The following is a 15,934-nucleotide window of genomic DNA, read 5'->3' on the forward strand; positions in this document are numbered from 1 at the left end:
AAGAGCATTATAGATCAGCGTAGACTCCTTACACGCTTCCCATGTGCAGACGTGTCACAAAATACTTAATTGAGAGGGTTTTTTAAATCACCCTGTCCTTGTAGTCTCTGGAAAGCAGTGTTGCTCCGTGACTGCCTGTGTCCCTGTCTGGCTCCTTCTGACTCCCCCGCACCCCCCCCCCCAAGTCCCCTGGGTGACTGTTGAGGCGGCAGCGGCACAGGTGCTGGGAGGCATGACTTGCTGGCTGTCATTCCGTCCCAGTGTGCACACGGTGGGTCTCATGGGCGCCACTGCTCAGGGCTTCATAGGTCAGCCACAGCTTCAGGCCTGCTGGGGATTTGCAGATTCGAGAGAGGACACTGGGCTCGGGAACTTAAAGTCAGCCCCAGCACCATTAATTATAATACCCAGTGACGGGGAAGAGGGCTGCTTCCGGTGTGGCACCAGGAAGTAGAAACGGCAGGGACGAGGGCCTTCTAGAAAGGGCCCAGAAAGGCGTGGAGTGCAGGGACTGGGAGCCCAGGGTGGAAACAGTTCCTCTGGGGGCTGCTTGTTCTGTTTCCAAGACCATGTCTTTCAGGACTTTCTTCTGTTTCTGACCCCGCTGGTTGCCTTTGTCGTTTTATTCTTATTGTTTGTTTGTTTTTAACTTATTGTTGAAGTACAGTTGACCTCCCATATTACACATTGTCTTCTGTTTTTCCTCTGCCTCTACTCTGCACACTGACGTTCCCAGAGCCCTTCAGCTCCCTTCTCAGCCCACACAGGCCCTCAGACTCCAGCCTGTGGGTCCCTGGGCCTGAGTGCACACGGACGGACGTCCCAGGCTCAGCACCCCAGATTGTGCTCATCCCCTCCTCCCTGCCGGAGTCCCCACGCTGTGGGGAGCGCGTCTGCTGTCTACAGATGCGGAGGCTCTGTCCTAAGCGGCCTGCAGGGCTCCACGCCCCCACCCCCAGTTCCCACCTTCTCCGGGGCCTCTGTGTGTCCCTCAGCAAGGTGGAGCCTCCTGCAGAAAACCATCCCTCGCCTCCGCCCGCGCTCAGCAGGCCGGGGAGGTCACTGCTGTGCCTCGTGGGGTGCTGCCGAGTTTGTCTGCTGCTGCTTTCGCCCGCGCTCAGCAGGCCGGGGAGGTCACTGCTGTGCCTCGTGGGGGTGCTGCCGAGTTTGTCTGCTGCTGCTTTCGCCCGCGCTCAGCAGGCCGGGGAGGTCACTGCTGTGCCTCGTGGGGTGCTGCCGAGTTTGTCTGCTGCTGCTTTCCAGGTCGTGGAGACTCTAGGGACTTGGCGAGAATAGTTGGAGCGTCCGCAGAAGCTGATGCCCGTGTCTGCAGCCCGCTGCTGGTGCTGCTGCGCCTCTCTGCGGGATGGGCGGTGTGTTCCTGCCACGTGCGACGCAGTCTCCTAGCCCTGGATACCTTGGCCGGTGCTTCCCCACGCTCATGGTTGAGTCAGGCCCCTGCCAGTGCTGCGGCGATTATCCCATGGGGAGCTCTCTCTGTTTTTGTCCAGACCTGGCCCAGGCCCCACACTGCTCTTAGCCATGGTTGTCTTCGTCCGTCACAGCTACTACGCCACCCTCTTTCTTTCTGGAGTCTCATGCGTTTGAGAACCGCATGCAGTGTTCACGAATTATCTCCATTGGCCATGTGGGATTCAATCCAGGCCACGCTTGTCCAGCCAGAATTGCACACGGGTTTCGCTCAGCACGGCGTCAGGAGGCCCATGCTGTCCGGCAGCCCCTGTCTGTTGGTGGTGGTCCAGGTCATCATTAGGTTAAGGTGTTAGCTGGGTTCTCGACTGGTTAGTATTATTCCTTTTGTAATTTTGAAGTAATCTGTGGGAAGATACTCCTTCTTCCCCATCAGACTCTCCTGCCTGAGTCCACTTTCACCTTCCTGAACAGTGGCTTTCTCTGTCTTTATCTGTACGGACTCTTGGTTACTTGCCTCAGTGTCCGTGCTGTCCCACATCCGGCTGGTGGAGCGCCTTACAGGCCCTTTGTCCTTCTACAGGCCCTTACGGGTTTTTTGGTACTCTTTTGTTTTCTAGCAAAAGATCATAGAGGCTTACCATATTGTGCCTTTTTAAAAATATACCTACAATATAAATATAAATAAATCAGTTGTAGGTGGAGCGTACCTACAGTTTACCGCTTGAAGCTGTGCAGTTGTGGGCGCCTTCGTCTAGTTCCTCCCAGACAGAACCCTGCACCCGTTGAGTGCTCCCTCCCGTTCCATCTGCCCAGACCTACACACCCGCTAACCTGCTGTCCCTGGATTTTCTGTTCTGGGTATGAACATAATGGAAACCACACTTTGTGGCCTGTTGTGTCCGACTTCTTGCACTCGGCATCCTGTTTTCAAGGCCCATCTATGCTGCAGCCTGTGTCGTGCTTCCTTCCTTTTTAGGGCTGAGTGATGCTCCGGGGTGCACATAGACCACATTTTGTCCATCTGTCCATCCGTCCTTCCCTGGACACTTGAGTTGCTTCCACCTTCTGGCCGCTGTGAGTGTCACTGCCGTGACAGGAACGTGTAAATACCGGAGTTCCTGCTTTCAGTTCCTTTGGGGTCTCCACCTGGGAGTGGAAGTGCTGGGTCACGTGATAATCCTGTTCGACTGTTGGAGAAACTGCTGGTTTTCCACAGTACCTGCCTCCTTTCCCACCCCCATCGGAGGCACACAGGCCTTCTAGTGTCTCCACGTCCTCATCCACACTTGTTAGTTAGCTGTCTTAGTGGGTGTGACTCAGTGTCTCATCTTGGTTTGATCTGCTTTTCCTGATGAAGAACGGTATCGTTGAACGTCAGTTCATGTGCTCATCGCCGCTGTAGCTCTTTGAAGAACCGTCTGTGCAAGGCCTTTACCCGTTTTGTGAGTGTGGTACCTGTCTTTCTGATGCTAAATTATAAGGGTTCTTCTGTATTCTGGGCACTAGATCCTTATCAGGTATGTGATTTGCAAATATCTTCTCCCATTCTGTGAGATGTCTTTTTACTTTTTTGATAGTGTTCTTTGCACAGAATTTTAGAATTTTGATAAAGTCTGATCTGTTTTCTCTGTTGTTACTTTTTCGTGTCATATCTAAGAACTATTGCCAAATCCAAGGTCATGAAAATTTACCCCTATATTTTCTGCTGAGAGCTTTATAGTCTTAGCTCTCATATTTAGGTCTCCGATCCATTTTGAGCCTGGGGTTGTAATTGGCGCATAGTAATCACCCAGTGTTAGCTGCTGTCCTCTCACTATTCTTACTGCTCCCAGGAATTAATCTCAGGGAAAAAGTTTTTAGGAAGCGTATCACAGTATTAGCTTTTATTGTTTGGGGGTCATACAGTGGTAGATACGTGTTCTGAAAGAGTCACTGCTTTTCAGATAGATACTAAAAGACTTAGAAACAAAATGACAATCGTGTCTGGGATTTGTTCTTGACGATGGGTAACGGGTGCGGGTAATAGTCTGGAAGCGTGAGGACAGGTTTGCCACGCAGATGTGAGGCTGATGGGCATTCTGGCTTGGACGGAGCACGCAGGAACTGACGGGGTGCAGCAGGCAGCAGGAGCGGCGTTCACAAGTTTCTGTAGATGCTGTCAGAGCCAAGAGCAGCTGGAGAAGACCTCCGTGAGGAAGGAGCTCTTAAAGATGAGTGGGCATGGCGTCGGGTTCCCACTGGAAGCCTGAGGGAGGACAGCACGGCGTGCTTGGTCAAGTGGAGGAGGCCCAGGACAGGCCAGCACAGTCAGCGGTTCGGAAGGAAGGGACCGTGGCAAGCCTCGAGAGAGTTTGCTCTTTATGCTAAGAACTTGGAAGCAGCCAAGGGATACTGACAAGGGAATGAGCCGAGTAGCTGGTACGCAGGACCATGGGCTGAGGGTGCCACTGTGTCCAGGGCGGGTGGGAGACCAACCGAGGAAGGCTCAGAAGGAGTGGACGTTGAGACGGAGACACGGAGGGCAGGGGCTGCTGTGTGCAAAACTGTTAGGCAGGGTCATTTCACTAGTTGAAGCCTGAAGCAGCACAGACCATCGGCTGTCCTGGGTCCAGAGTGGTGGGGACGTCCAGGGAGTCGAGCAGAGAGAGGGAGAAGGGGTCATGTGGCGTCCATTAGGAAGAGCAGAGTGCTGGGGTGCGGGAGGCGTGGGCACCCAGACGAGGAGGAGGGGCTCAGGAACTTAAAGTGAGATCACAGCAGTACAGAAGTGGGAGGAAGTCTGGAAGGTGCGAGAAATCTTCGCAGAAAGTAATGATGGAGACAGTGGCCTGTCGTGCCTCCTGTGCATGGGCGCTCGCGGCATCGGACAGCACCCGGCCAGCGGCCATTGCCAGAGCCCCGGAGTGCACGGTCGGAGCACCGAGACCTGACGCCGCGGCTAGGCCTGCGGAGAGCGTCTCTGATCGGGGACGGCCTCGGTGGTGTGGCGGGTACGTGCCACTGGCCGGGGAGCCCGGGGTGCGGTGTGGACGCTGCCCAGCGCAGCCTGTGTGTACGGCAAGTGCCTCGGGTACCACCTCAGGCAGCATCGCAGGCGGGAGGAAAACCCCAGATGGCGCACGTGTTCACAGGTCGTGGAATAATCCAGAAAAACAGTGCTCAAGATACAGAACTGATCTCTCCATTCAGCTGTGAAAAATCGTGAACTCTGTAGACTGAGCAACATGTGGTTCTGTAGATGAACGGTGTTTATTTAGCACAATTAACGTTTGTTGTTTTCCTGTGCTTGGCAGATGGTTAAACTTCAGGAAGTATTTAAGACATTTTATCTCGGAAAGCACAGTGGTCGAAAACTTCAGTGGCAAACTACCTTGGGGCATGCCGTTTTAAAAGCAGAGTTTAAGGAAGTAAGTTCTTTGTTTCACTTTTTTATAAATATGTTACTAGCATTTTTTAAATTGTTGAACTTTGGTGACAAAGGAAAAGATTATTCAGTGTAACTCAGTACTGGCTTTTCTGGGTCAATAAAATTAAATAGTTGAAGGAGTAATATTCCAGTCGATAAAAGTCAATAAGAAATCAATAAAAATAGAAGAGCATTTACGTGGCTGAAAAAAGAGCAAAGGAGTGCTGGCTCGGGCAGCACGCAGACTAGAAGCGGAACGATACACAGAAGGTTAGCCCGACCTCTGCGCAAAGGTGACGCACTTGAAGCGTTCCGTACGTCAGGAAGAGCACAGGTCGTGTAGAGGTACCTCATGAAAGCCAGGCTAAAAAAGTCGAAGTCAATGAAAATATGTTCTACTTCTCTGCCAAAGGGTTACAGACTAATGCAGTAAAATACCACATTTTACCTACAGAACCTTATCAAGGCTAAAACTCGAAGGCACAGCACCTGTCGCCAGTGGGAGAGGGAGCCTGTGAGCTTTAGGGAGGGCGGTTTGGCAGCGCAGCCCCGGCCCCTGACGTCCCAGGCCTCGTCACGGTAGTGCCAGTTCTGAAAATCCATCTTAATGAGACGTTCTCGTAGTCAAGAATAAGCCTGCTGCTAACAAACATATGAAAAAATGTTCAAAATCATTAGCCATCAGGGAAATTCAAATCAAAACCACACTGAGATACCACCTTACGCCAGTTAGAATGGCAAAAATAGACAAGGCAAGAAACAACAATTGTTGGAGAGGATGTGGAAAAAGGGGATCCCTTCTACATTGTTGGTGGGAATGCAAGTTGGTACAGCCACTCTGGAAAACAGTGTGGAGGTCCCTTAAAAAGTTAAAAATTGAGCTCCCCTATGATCCAGCCATTGCACTACTGGGTGTTTACCCCAAAGATACAGACGTAGTGAAGAGAAGGGCCATATGCACCCCAATGTTCATAGCAGCATTGTCCACAATAGCTAAATCGTGGAAGGAGCCGAGATGCCCTTCAACAGATGACTGGATTAAGAAGTTGTGGTCCATATATACAATGGAATATGACTCAGCTATCAGAAAAAACGAATTCTCAACATTTGCTGCAACATGGACAGCACTGGAGGAGATAATGCTAAGTGAAATAAGTCAAGCAGAGAAAGACAACTATCATATGATTTCTCTCATCTATGGGACATAAGAAGTAGGAAGATCGGTAGGGGAAGAAAGGGATAAAGAAAGAGGGGGTAATCAGAGGGGGAATGAAGCATGAGAGACTATGGACTATGAGAAACAAACTGAGGGCTTCAGAGGGGAGGAGGGTGGGGAATGGGATAGACTGGTGATGGGTAGTAAGGAGGGCACGTATTGCATGGTGCACTGGGTGTTATACGCAACTAATGAATCATCGAGCTTTACATCGGAAACCGGGGATGTACTGTATGGTGACTAACATAATATAATAAAAAATCATTAAAAAAAAAAAAAGAATAAACCTGCTGGTTGCAGTGCTAGTGTGAAAAGGGACAAGATACAGGAAAGTGCACGCCATGTATTGATAACAGAAAGAAGCAGGTCACATAACAGCACCTTGGTGTCCGTTTAACTTCAGTTTTATAAATAAAATCTGGTTGGATACACGAGGCAGAAAATTTAGAAAATTTCTGTTTTGCTAGTTCTTTCTAATGCACTGTATCCTATAAATGAGGCAAGCATATATACAATGTGTGTAAATTACACATACCCTTACCTGCCTCTGCACACGTGACCCTCCCCCAGATCCTCTCAGCTTTCCTTCGCACGGAGCTCACTGCGTGCGTGTGTGGACCTCTGCCGTGGGGACTCGGTGAATAAGAGTGGGAGACGGTGTGAGGTCCAAGGCCCAGTTTGCGTGGTTGAGCACATCACAGGCACACACAGGGGGAGGCTAGGCCAAGTTCATGGTCACCTCCGTGTTTGCGCGTTCACTCGGCCTGTTAACCAAGGTGTCGGCTGGATCTTCTGCCAGCGTCTTCATACGTGTTCTGCCCCCTCCAGCGGCACTCCCACCACCATGAAAAGGACCTCTACAGGCTAAAAATGGGTTGGGGGGGCTGCTGCTGGACATGGGTCAGCAGTATGTGACTTCAAGTAATGATAATCCTCTTGTTCACGATTTACTGAAGAATCTCTTTACTACGTTAAAAAATGCTTCAAGAAAAGAATTTTCAAATGCAATATCGAGTCATTTTATTCTTGTATAATCATTTACTTAATTTTTTCTTGTTTGGTGGCTGATTAATAATTTCCTAGCCCCATACCCCACAAAGTTTGAGAGTGAAAAGAAACCTCTTAAGCTTTTCCAAAGATTATGCAGACAGCTTCACACGTGACACGCCCATTTTCTTTAAGGGAAAGAAGGAGTTCCAGGTGTCCCTCTTCCAGACGCTGGTGCTCCTCATGTTCAATGAAGGGGATGGGTTCAGCTTCGAAGAAATAAAAATGGCCACAGGGATAGGTAAGAGTCCTCCTCTCTGGGTAAATGTGTGGTTTCTGTGTGTCCTTGTTCTTAAAACATGTCGTTGAGGAGAAGATGCAGGCTTGGTCTCTGCCAGCCACACCGAGAGCGTGGCTCCTTTCACTCTTGCCGAGTCTCACTCACTTTGATGGTGGCCGCTGCCTGGTTTTCTCCCCATTCAGAGGACAGCGAACTGCGAAGGACGCTACAGTCCCTGGCGTGTGGCAAAGCACGAGTTCTGGTTAAAAGTCCCAAAGGGAAGGAGGTGGAAGACGGGGACACGTTCACGTTCAACGGGGAGTTCAAGCACAAGTTGTTTCGGATAAAGATCAACCAGATCCAGATGAAGGAAACCGTACGTACAGACTTCCTTGTTTTATCAGCCGGGCACTCGCTGAGGGGCCCTCGGTGCTTAGAGTCCTTTCCGAGCACCCTAATGTGGCGCTGCTTAACTTCGTATTCACGGTGGGAATGAACGTGAGAAAGGAATGCGCGTGAGTGACCATCCCTCTTCACAAAAGTGGAGTGAGAGCCAGCTCTTCTCTGCCGGATTCTCGTCGCGTCGAGAGCTTGTGTCCAAAGCCCAGTCACTTGCCTTCTTACTTCTGTGCAGCGCATTTCAGCCTTGGCCTCACCAGGGTCTGGGCTAGAAGTGCTGAGGGTCGTGGGTGTCACAGACCCACTGACATTGTGGCTGCAGCCTGTGCGGTGGAGCGTCTCTAGCTTTGGTGAGATGCTCAGCTGTCTTGTATCCAGAGCGCATTCTGTACCACTGCCCTCGGGCCCTTCCTGATGCGGAGGCCCTCGTGCCCCTGGGCTGTTGTGCACGGAGGCCAGGAGGGCACTGGCACCCCTGGTCCCACATACGTAAGAGGGTGTCCAGCTGCCTCCGAGCACGTAAATGAGGGGAACGTCCTTGTGAGGCACGAGGTTGCCTCAGACAACACAAGAGCAGCTTCAGCTGATCTCGGGTGGTTTCCCGGCTTCTCTGCTCCCAGCAGTGGATACTGGCCACTTCACTACCAGCAGGAGTTCCGGTGTAGCCCGGCTGGAAGTAAGTTTAGATTATACGAAGAGAAATGCAGAGGACTAGTAAACTATATAAAAGATGTTCATTCTCATCAGGAATTTTTTTAAATTGAAATTAAGATAATATTCTACTTTTCACTATCAATTAGGAAATGTTTGGAAGTTTGATAGTATCCAGAGTTGGCAAGTATGTGAGAAAACAGGTGTTTTCTTTATGTTTTTATTTTTTAAAAGATGCTTTTAGTGGGCAATTTGATATACTTGTTAAAGATTTAAATGCATATATTCTTTGCTCCATCTTTTTTAATATTAGGGATTTCTGGTAGAGTGATTAAAAGGTGTACAGTTTTGGAGTTATAGTTTCAAAGTGGGACTGTCCTCTCTCTCCCCTAGAGGTAACCTCTACTGCCACTTTCATTTGCACTCTCGTAGCTCTTTCCTGTGATGTAAATATATAATCTTTTCTTTCTTCAATGGGATTACTCTGTATATGCCATTTGTGTGTATATCTTGTAACCTGTTCTTATTCTCTATTGTGGGCCTCTTTCCATGTCAGGACTTGGTTTTTCATGGGCACAGAGTAGTTGGCTGTGTGAATGTACGGGAGCTTGGCAGTGCCCTTGTTGAAAGGCATTTAAGTTCCTTCCATCTTTGCTGGAAATAACTTTACGTAAAACATCCTGGCACAGAGATTCCTATATGCTTGTTAGATTGTTTCTTTAGTATAAAATCGTTGCCCATTGGCGCACCTGGGGGCTCGGTCGGTGAAGCGTCTGCCGTCAGCTCAGGTCATGATCTCAGGGGCCCGGGATCAAGTCCCAGATCAGGCTCCCTGCTCAGCGGGGAGTCTGCTTCTCCCTCTCCCTCTGCCCCCCCCCACTTGTGTTCCCTCTCGCTCGCTCTCTCTAATACATGTCTTTTAAAACCTAAGTAAATAAATAATAAAATTGTTTCCCTGGAGTTACAGGGTCAAAGAATGTGTACTTTTGTTAGTTTGACCACCCTTTGCCAAATGGAAGTCTGACAGATTTTTACCAGATTTCAGCGTCTAGTGTTACAGGGGGGCCAGCCCTCCATCCACCTGCCCTTTGCCCACCCTGTTCTTACAAAAATAGTTCATTGCCATTTTTGCTTGAATTTCTTTGAGCATCTTTATGCCATTTGGTAGCTTATGCAAATTATGTAGTCTTTTCTGATCCTCAATTCTTCGTCTTTTAAAGTAGACATAATACCACCACAGGTCGTGTGAATTAAATAACAGTGTTTACAAACCCTCTTGGCCAAGCACCTGTCAGCACTTTAGAAACGTTGATGACTCTAGTACCAGGAGCCATTTGTGTTTTTGTCTAATTAATTCCTTGTTCAAGTCACTGGCGCACATGCTGGCATATTCTTTCTCTTCTTAGTGCTTGTCCTTTATATATTAAAGAGATTGACCCTTCATCATTTGTGACAGATAATTTTGTGTTTTGAGATTTTTTTTTCCTTTCCCCAACGTGGAAGTTTTTAAGTTCTTAAGTATAGTCTTTTCCTTTATAGTTTCTGACTTCAGGATCGTGCCTAGGAAAAACCTTCCTTTACTCCAACATTTAAAAATAATTACTTGTATTTTTCTAGTAGTTTTTACATTTAAGTTTTTCTTTGAGCAACGTAGAAATTATTTTAATATCAAAAAGCACTCTTTCTATTCTAAAACTGAATTGAAAATACCATTTTCTGACAACTTATTTGAATTGTCACCTTTATTTATTAAATTCACATGTTATGGGTCAATTTCTCAATTCTGTTCTATAAATTCTGTTGATCTGTTCCATAGCCAGCACCCAAATTCTTTTCATTAATGTACCTATTCCTATAAATTTATTCTCCCAGTGAGCTTGAGATTAATTTTGTCCTGTCTTTGTCCCTCAAATAACATGGGCATTTTTTATTCAGACTGCATTACACTAATTTTCAGTTTTTATTTTTACCATATACTAAATCTGATTCATAGCCATGTTTGTATATACAGGAGTATAAATCTCTTCTCTCCGTGGGAGTGTTCTACTTAGAGTCTTGCATATTTCTTTATTAGATAGTTCAACAAATACTTATTAAGCACCTTCTCTGGGCCAGGTCCTCTGTGAAGCACTGAGAATTCATCCATTAACAATAATATATTCTCACAAATCTCTGTTTCAAGGAATTTTGAGCAGACAGGTACCCGATGATTACACATTGATGAACTTGTTAGACTTGAGGTCAAAGTTAGGGTGGAGAAGTACAGGAAAGGCTAATGCCGTGGGCCAGGGAAGACTTTCCCACCAAAGGCAGAGCTGAGCCGGGTGAGGCCTGAAGAGGCAGGTCACAGACAGCTCTGTAGAGACTGGTCACACCTACGAAGGGTTTGGGGAAGGCGCCGAAGACTTGAGGCAAGAAGGGCCAAGAAAATGCACCGGATAAAGGGGCATCTTCTCTGTTGACATGCATGACTAGTTATTACCAGTATGTATATATGAGCACCGTTTATCTTGTATCCAGCCACTTCACTAAACTCTCATCATCTTTGACGGTTTCTCCGTTGGTTTTCTTGGCGTTTTGGATTTGTAGCTCTTGTACAAACACTTACCATGTGTCTGCTTCTTCTCAGTAGCCTCTCTAGTTCTCTCAGTGCGTAGCTAGGACCTCTGAAATGACTTTGTTTTTAAGTAGGCTCCAAACCCGGTGCGGATCAAGGTCAGAGTCGGATGCGTAACTGACTGAGCCGCCCGGGCGTGCACCCCCACCCCCGAAATAACATTTTTAGGAAGTAATAGTGCTGCCAGGCATTTTCTTCACTTCCTGATTTATTTATTTTAAATCTCAGGTACAGGAAACATTAACCTTTTTGGGGTCATGGATCCCTTTGGAAAGCTTGGCTTCTGTCTTTCTGAAGCGTACTTACCTCGCGTACGTGCACGGCCCTGCCTCTCCCCTGCCTGCCCGAGATCTGCGGATCTCCATCAGGTTGCTCTGTAACATGAAGTTGTTACCAGTATTTGCCATTTGCTTCTGATAATAGCTTTTTATCCTGTTGAGGTTTTTTTTTAATTGCTCCTTATATGTTAACATTTGTTTTAGGTCAAGACTAGGCTGAGTTTTACTGTGTCTTCGCAGCATCTGTCAAGAGGGTCATGTACTCTAACCTTGAAACTGCTGTGATACTAGTTACACGAGTAGGTTTCCTGATGTTGAGCAAAGCTTCCAGAATAAACTCTGCTAGCTGTTACACTTTTATTTTGATTTGTTTTTTTCCTGGCTACCAGATCTAATCCAGGATTATATAGAGTTGATGTAGTATTTTGTAGCTTTTTTAGAAGAGAAACCTAAGTTTATTTTTCAAGGTTTGATGTTGAAGTCTTGCTGTCCTTGGGAAGCTAGGTTTTGCTTGAACAGGTAAAAATGCAGAACACAGCAGAACAGAATTTACCCAAAGTTTGGTCTTTCTTTGCATCAGAAGTTTTTCATCAGGGGCGCCTGGGTGGCTCAGTCGTTAAGCGTCTGCCTTTGGCTCAGGGCATGATCCCGGCGTTCTGGGATCGAGCCCCACATCAGGCTCCTCTGCTATGACCCTGCTTCTTCCTCTCCCACTCCCCCTGCTTGTGTTCCCTCTCTCGCTGGCTGTCTCTATCTCTGTCAAATAAATAAATAAAATCTTTAAAAAAAAAAAAAGTTTCTCATCAAACTCAGCAATATGAAATGACACTGAAATACACCTTTCACTTCACTCTCTCGTGCGTATGCAGGTGGAGGAACAAGTCAGCACCACTGAGCGCGTGTTTCAGGACAGACAGTATCAGATTGACGCTGCTATTGTCAGAATAATGAAGATGAGAAAGACTCTTGGCCATAATCTTCTCGTTTCCGAATTGTATAATCAGCTGAAATTTCCAGTAAAGGTAAATGTGTATGAGCTTACTTAAACTTGTAGGATGGTGCTGGACATTGAAAAGCACAATCAGTTCTTAACACCATAGACCCCTTTGTCCTGTGTCACAGGTGATGGTTTCCTGCACAAATATACCTTTGTGTGCCCACCAGGTGTCCAACAACCGGCAAGTGATGACAGTAGGGTCTTTATCTCAGATGTGGTTCATCAGCGTCATAGGAATGAGAAGTCCCTAAAACTCCCCCTTGTAGGGATGTTGTACTCGTTACCTTTTCAGGAGGGGAAGAGGAGGTGCGTGGCGGTGCTCCAGTCGGTGTTTCTCAGTAGTGTAGCTGTTCAGGTTATGCCATGGGAATTTGAGGAAATCCTGCTGACAGCTCATTTACTCAGCATTGACAAACTCCAGAGCATTTTCTGTTTTGACATATCTTCTTATTTCTGTGCATGAGAAAGACAACCCTGAAACCGCTCAGTCCATGCGTGTTTCTAGGACTGAGAGCTACTGCCCTGGGCATAGGGATGTATGTAGAGTACAAACCAGTTAGGGAAGCATTAGGAAAAGCTCTTTAAAACATGAGCCTCCACCTAGAAAGTATGGGACTCGCATGAGACCTGGCTTTTCAGCGCCTGGGCCTGGCCCTGTGTTTCTCTGGGCTGGAAGTTCCCTGATGCTGTGTTGTCCAGTTGGGTAGAGGAGCAGCTGAGCCTCCATCTTCACCGAGGGGGTCGAGTTGAGGTGGATCAGTGAGCAGACCGCCGATACGGCCGGAGCTGTCTTACCTGAGCAAGCACGGGGCTGCTGTGCCCTGCAGCAACAGCGCGTTCTCCGCAGTCTCGCGCAGTCACAAAACCCTTCTGCAGACACCATGCTTTCCTACCTCTAGCCAGGGCGAGTGTTCGTTTTCCCTTTGCCGATGAGACCCAGCAGGTAAAGGGCTAAATGGTGGGTGAGGTGTGCGGCAGCCGTAGTGGCAGTGCAGCCCTGATCCATATCTTGTGAACGTATGATCTGTCACTGAGCGGTTAGGCCTTTTGAGAGAGAGCGTGTGCTCTTGTACAGGGAGAAGCTGCTCATAAGTGACACAAGTGTGCTTCCTACCACAGCAGAGCCGGGGGCGCCCTTCCCGAGCAGCCCCGTCCTGATGCCGTCACCTGCTTTCAGCTCGGGAGCACTCGCGGTCTGGGGTCCCCCTCCCTCCGCAGAGCACAGATAGTCAGTACACACTAACACAACACAGTACTTAAGGAGACAGGTCCTTACAGAGGATGAAGATGCCCTGAGACGTCATCACATTTCCCCATCAGACAAACGAAATGTGTTACCCTGCAGTAGGGTCTGCCGTGCTTGTGAGTGAGTGAGTGAGTGAGTGAGTGAGTGCTGGCAAAGAGTGCGCTCACCCTTGACCACTTGTGGCTGCTCTGACTGTCAGTGCACACAGGAGCACTTCCATCAAGAGGTAACGTTAGCATTGTCTTTGAAGTGTAGGGACTTCCATTGGGTTCATTTTATAATTAGCTTATGATTATAAATAGTTTACATATAGATTTGTACATTTTCTATAATTATGTATGTAATATGTGTACATAATTAAAACCACATACTTCGTGGTGTTCTGTTGCCCTATGTGTGTAAATTTAATGCCTCTATAATGAAGGGGTTTTGTTTTTCTTTTTCAGCCTGGAGATTTGAAAAAGAGAATTGAATCTCTTATAGACAGAGACTATATGGAGAGAGACAAGGACAATCCGAATCAGTACCATTATGTGGCCTGACGTGTCGGCCAGCTGTTTTCTCTCAGCGAGACACTAGAATGTATCTTCAGAGCAGTGACGCACTTCCGTGCTGTTTCCAGGACTTCTGACACAGCCAGCACGGAGACTTTGGGATTAGAAGGAAAAGAGATGATTCTTGGATCACCCTTCACAAAGCTTAAGGGTTTGCAAACGGCATATGTGTCTTTCCCTCCAGTTCTTCCTCTTACTCTCTTTGGTGTTTAAATCGTTTCTGTTGCTCTGTTGCAGAATAACTGAGATTGGACAAGAAGATATTGGTTAAAAGAGTTTCCTTTGTAAGATGTTGCTCTTGCGGCGGAAGGCTGAAGGTTTGGTTTGGGGTGTGTGTGATCATGAGTGCACAGCTGAACAGACCTCCGTGCTGCATGTGCGGGCCGCAGAAGCGGCTGCTGGACTCCTGAAGGCAGGCGCTCTCGGTGGGCGGGACGCTTGGGTTAGAAATGAGCCCCTCGTGGGTGAGCGTTAGGAAGAAATAGTCGGTGTCAGACACTGGCTGATCGATTATGCAACCTCATACTGGCATCTGTTTGTTTATTTTCCATACGTTTTAAGCTCTGATGATTGACTTCAGAGCGAGGTTTCTCAGTGAGACTGTCCCGTGTGCCGGGACAACACCGGGTCGGGCGTGCCTGCTGCGGGAGCCCACGCGCGTCTTTGTTCTACTTCCACTGGGTTGTTTGTGAATTTTCTGTTTAGGGTTTGGGGCGGTGTGTTTGTGTTTACTCTGCTAAGATTGCGTCCAGCAGCCCCTGTTTTTGCATCGGGGTAACTGCTGTTTGATTTGTTTAATTGCTCGAATAAAGTTTGGTTTGTTTTTACAGTCCTGCGCAGGGACAGCCGTTTGCTCTCTGTGCTGTGACCAGTGTAAAAAGTTTTATAGGAGACTCCAAGTCTTGATATTGTGAAGCAGAGGTTATTTTGTCAAAAGATTAAAAGGATTTTGTTGGCACCTGGTTTCGTGTTGTGTGTGTATAGGCGAGGTTGAGCAGGGGGACGATGATGTTGGTACCGTAACTGTAACAAAGATACTTTTCTGGTAACATTTAAAAGTACTTTATATTTTACATAATAGCATGTTTCATTTTGATTAAAAGCTACCAAAGGAATTTTGATCATGGTATAAGTGTTTAAAGCAATATTTTCTGGGATATACCAAGTTTATATAATTTAATTTTGTGCTAAATTATTAAAAGTTTCTCCCTTTTTGAAACATGCGTGTTTAAAATACGACATCTTGTGGATTTCCATGTGAAAACCCTCACCCTTGAAGTATCATTATTTCTATATTTGAAAATTTTCATTTGTCAGTTCTATAATATGTGGTCTGTAAAAGACCAAATAGATTTCTACTTCTTAAACTCTGCGTTCGTTGTCTCTAGAGATTGTTAATCTTGTAATTTAATGTAGATTTAACTCTGAATAAAATTAGTTTAATTGGCCTTAAAATTACGTTAATAAAACTTGTGGTATGCAAGCTGCACATTCCTCATAACTCTTCAACTTAAAGTCCACGTCCAGGACAGCGGACAGAGAGACACAGAAGTGGAGCAGACGGGGCCACCGTCTCGGGAGTTGAGCTGTCCCGTCCTCTCATGAATCAGGGCTCGGGGACGGTGTTGTTGCAGTAAAGGCCAATGTGGCCGAACAAATGGTGTGGGAAGTGAGGGAGAAAGAAGCCGTGAAATTGGAGAGGAGGCGAGTCCAGAAAATCTAAGAGAAGCAGAGAAAAAGCTGTGACCAAAAAAAAGAACTAAGTTTTTAACAGAACACAAAATTAACAGAAAAGCCAAAATATAATGGAAAGTCATGTTTTCAATAGCCACAAAACCGTGACAAAATTCCTAGTAGCAAACAGGGAAA

At 47.2% G+C, this 15,934-nt stretch overlaps 1 protein-coding gene across 3 annotated transcripts in view; it reads left to right on the plus strand.

The window, feature by feature from the left end:
- Positions 1–15,023, plus strand: part of CUL4A (cullin 4A) — a 47,258-nt gene extending 32,235 nt beyond the window's left edge. For 2 of the 3 annotated variants that reach the window (XM_040624811.1, XM_040624816.1), the window contains 5 exons: positions 4,728–4,841; positions 7,239–7,344; positions 7,527–7,699; positions 12,138–12,290; positions 13,958–15,023. In XM_040624811.1, the coding sequence (XP_040480745.1) occupies positions 4,728–4,841; positions 7,239–7,344; positions 7,527–7,699; positions 12,138–12,290; positions 13,958–14,053 (642 nt within the window). In that variant the 3' untranslated portion in view covers positions 14,054–15,023. The remainder of the gene's footprint in view (positions 1–4,727; positions 4,842–7,238; positions 7,345–7,526; positions 7,700–12,137; positions 12,291–13,957) is intronic. The other variant, XM_040624822.1, reaches the window with a different exon arrangement.
- The last annotated feature ends 911 nt before the right edge of the window (positions 15,024–15,934 follow it).

Source organism: Ursus maritimus, unplaced genomic scaffold (assembly GCF_017311325.1).
Source record: "Ursus maritimus isolate PB19 unplaced genomic scaffold, ASM1731132v1 scaffold_10, whole genome shotgun sequence".
Lineage (NCBI taxonomy): Eukaryota > Metazoa > Chordata > Mammalia > Carnivora > Ursidae > Ursus > Ursus maritimus.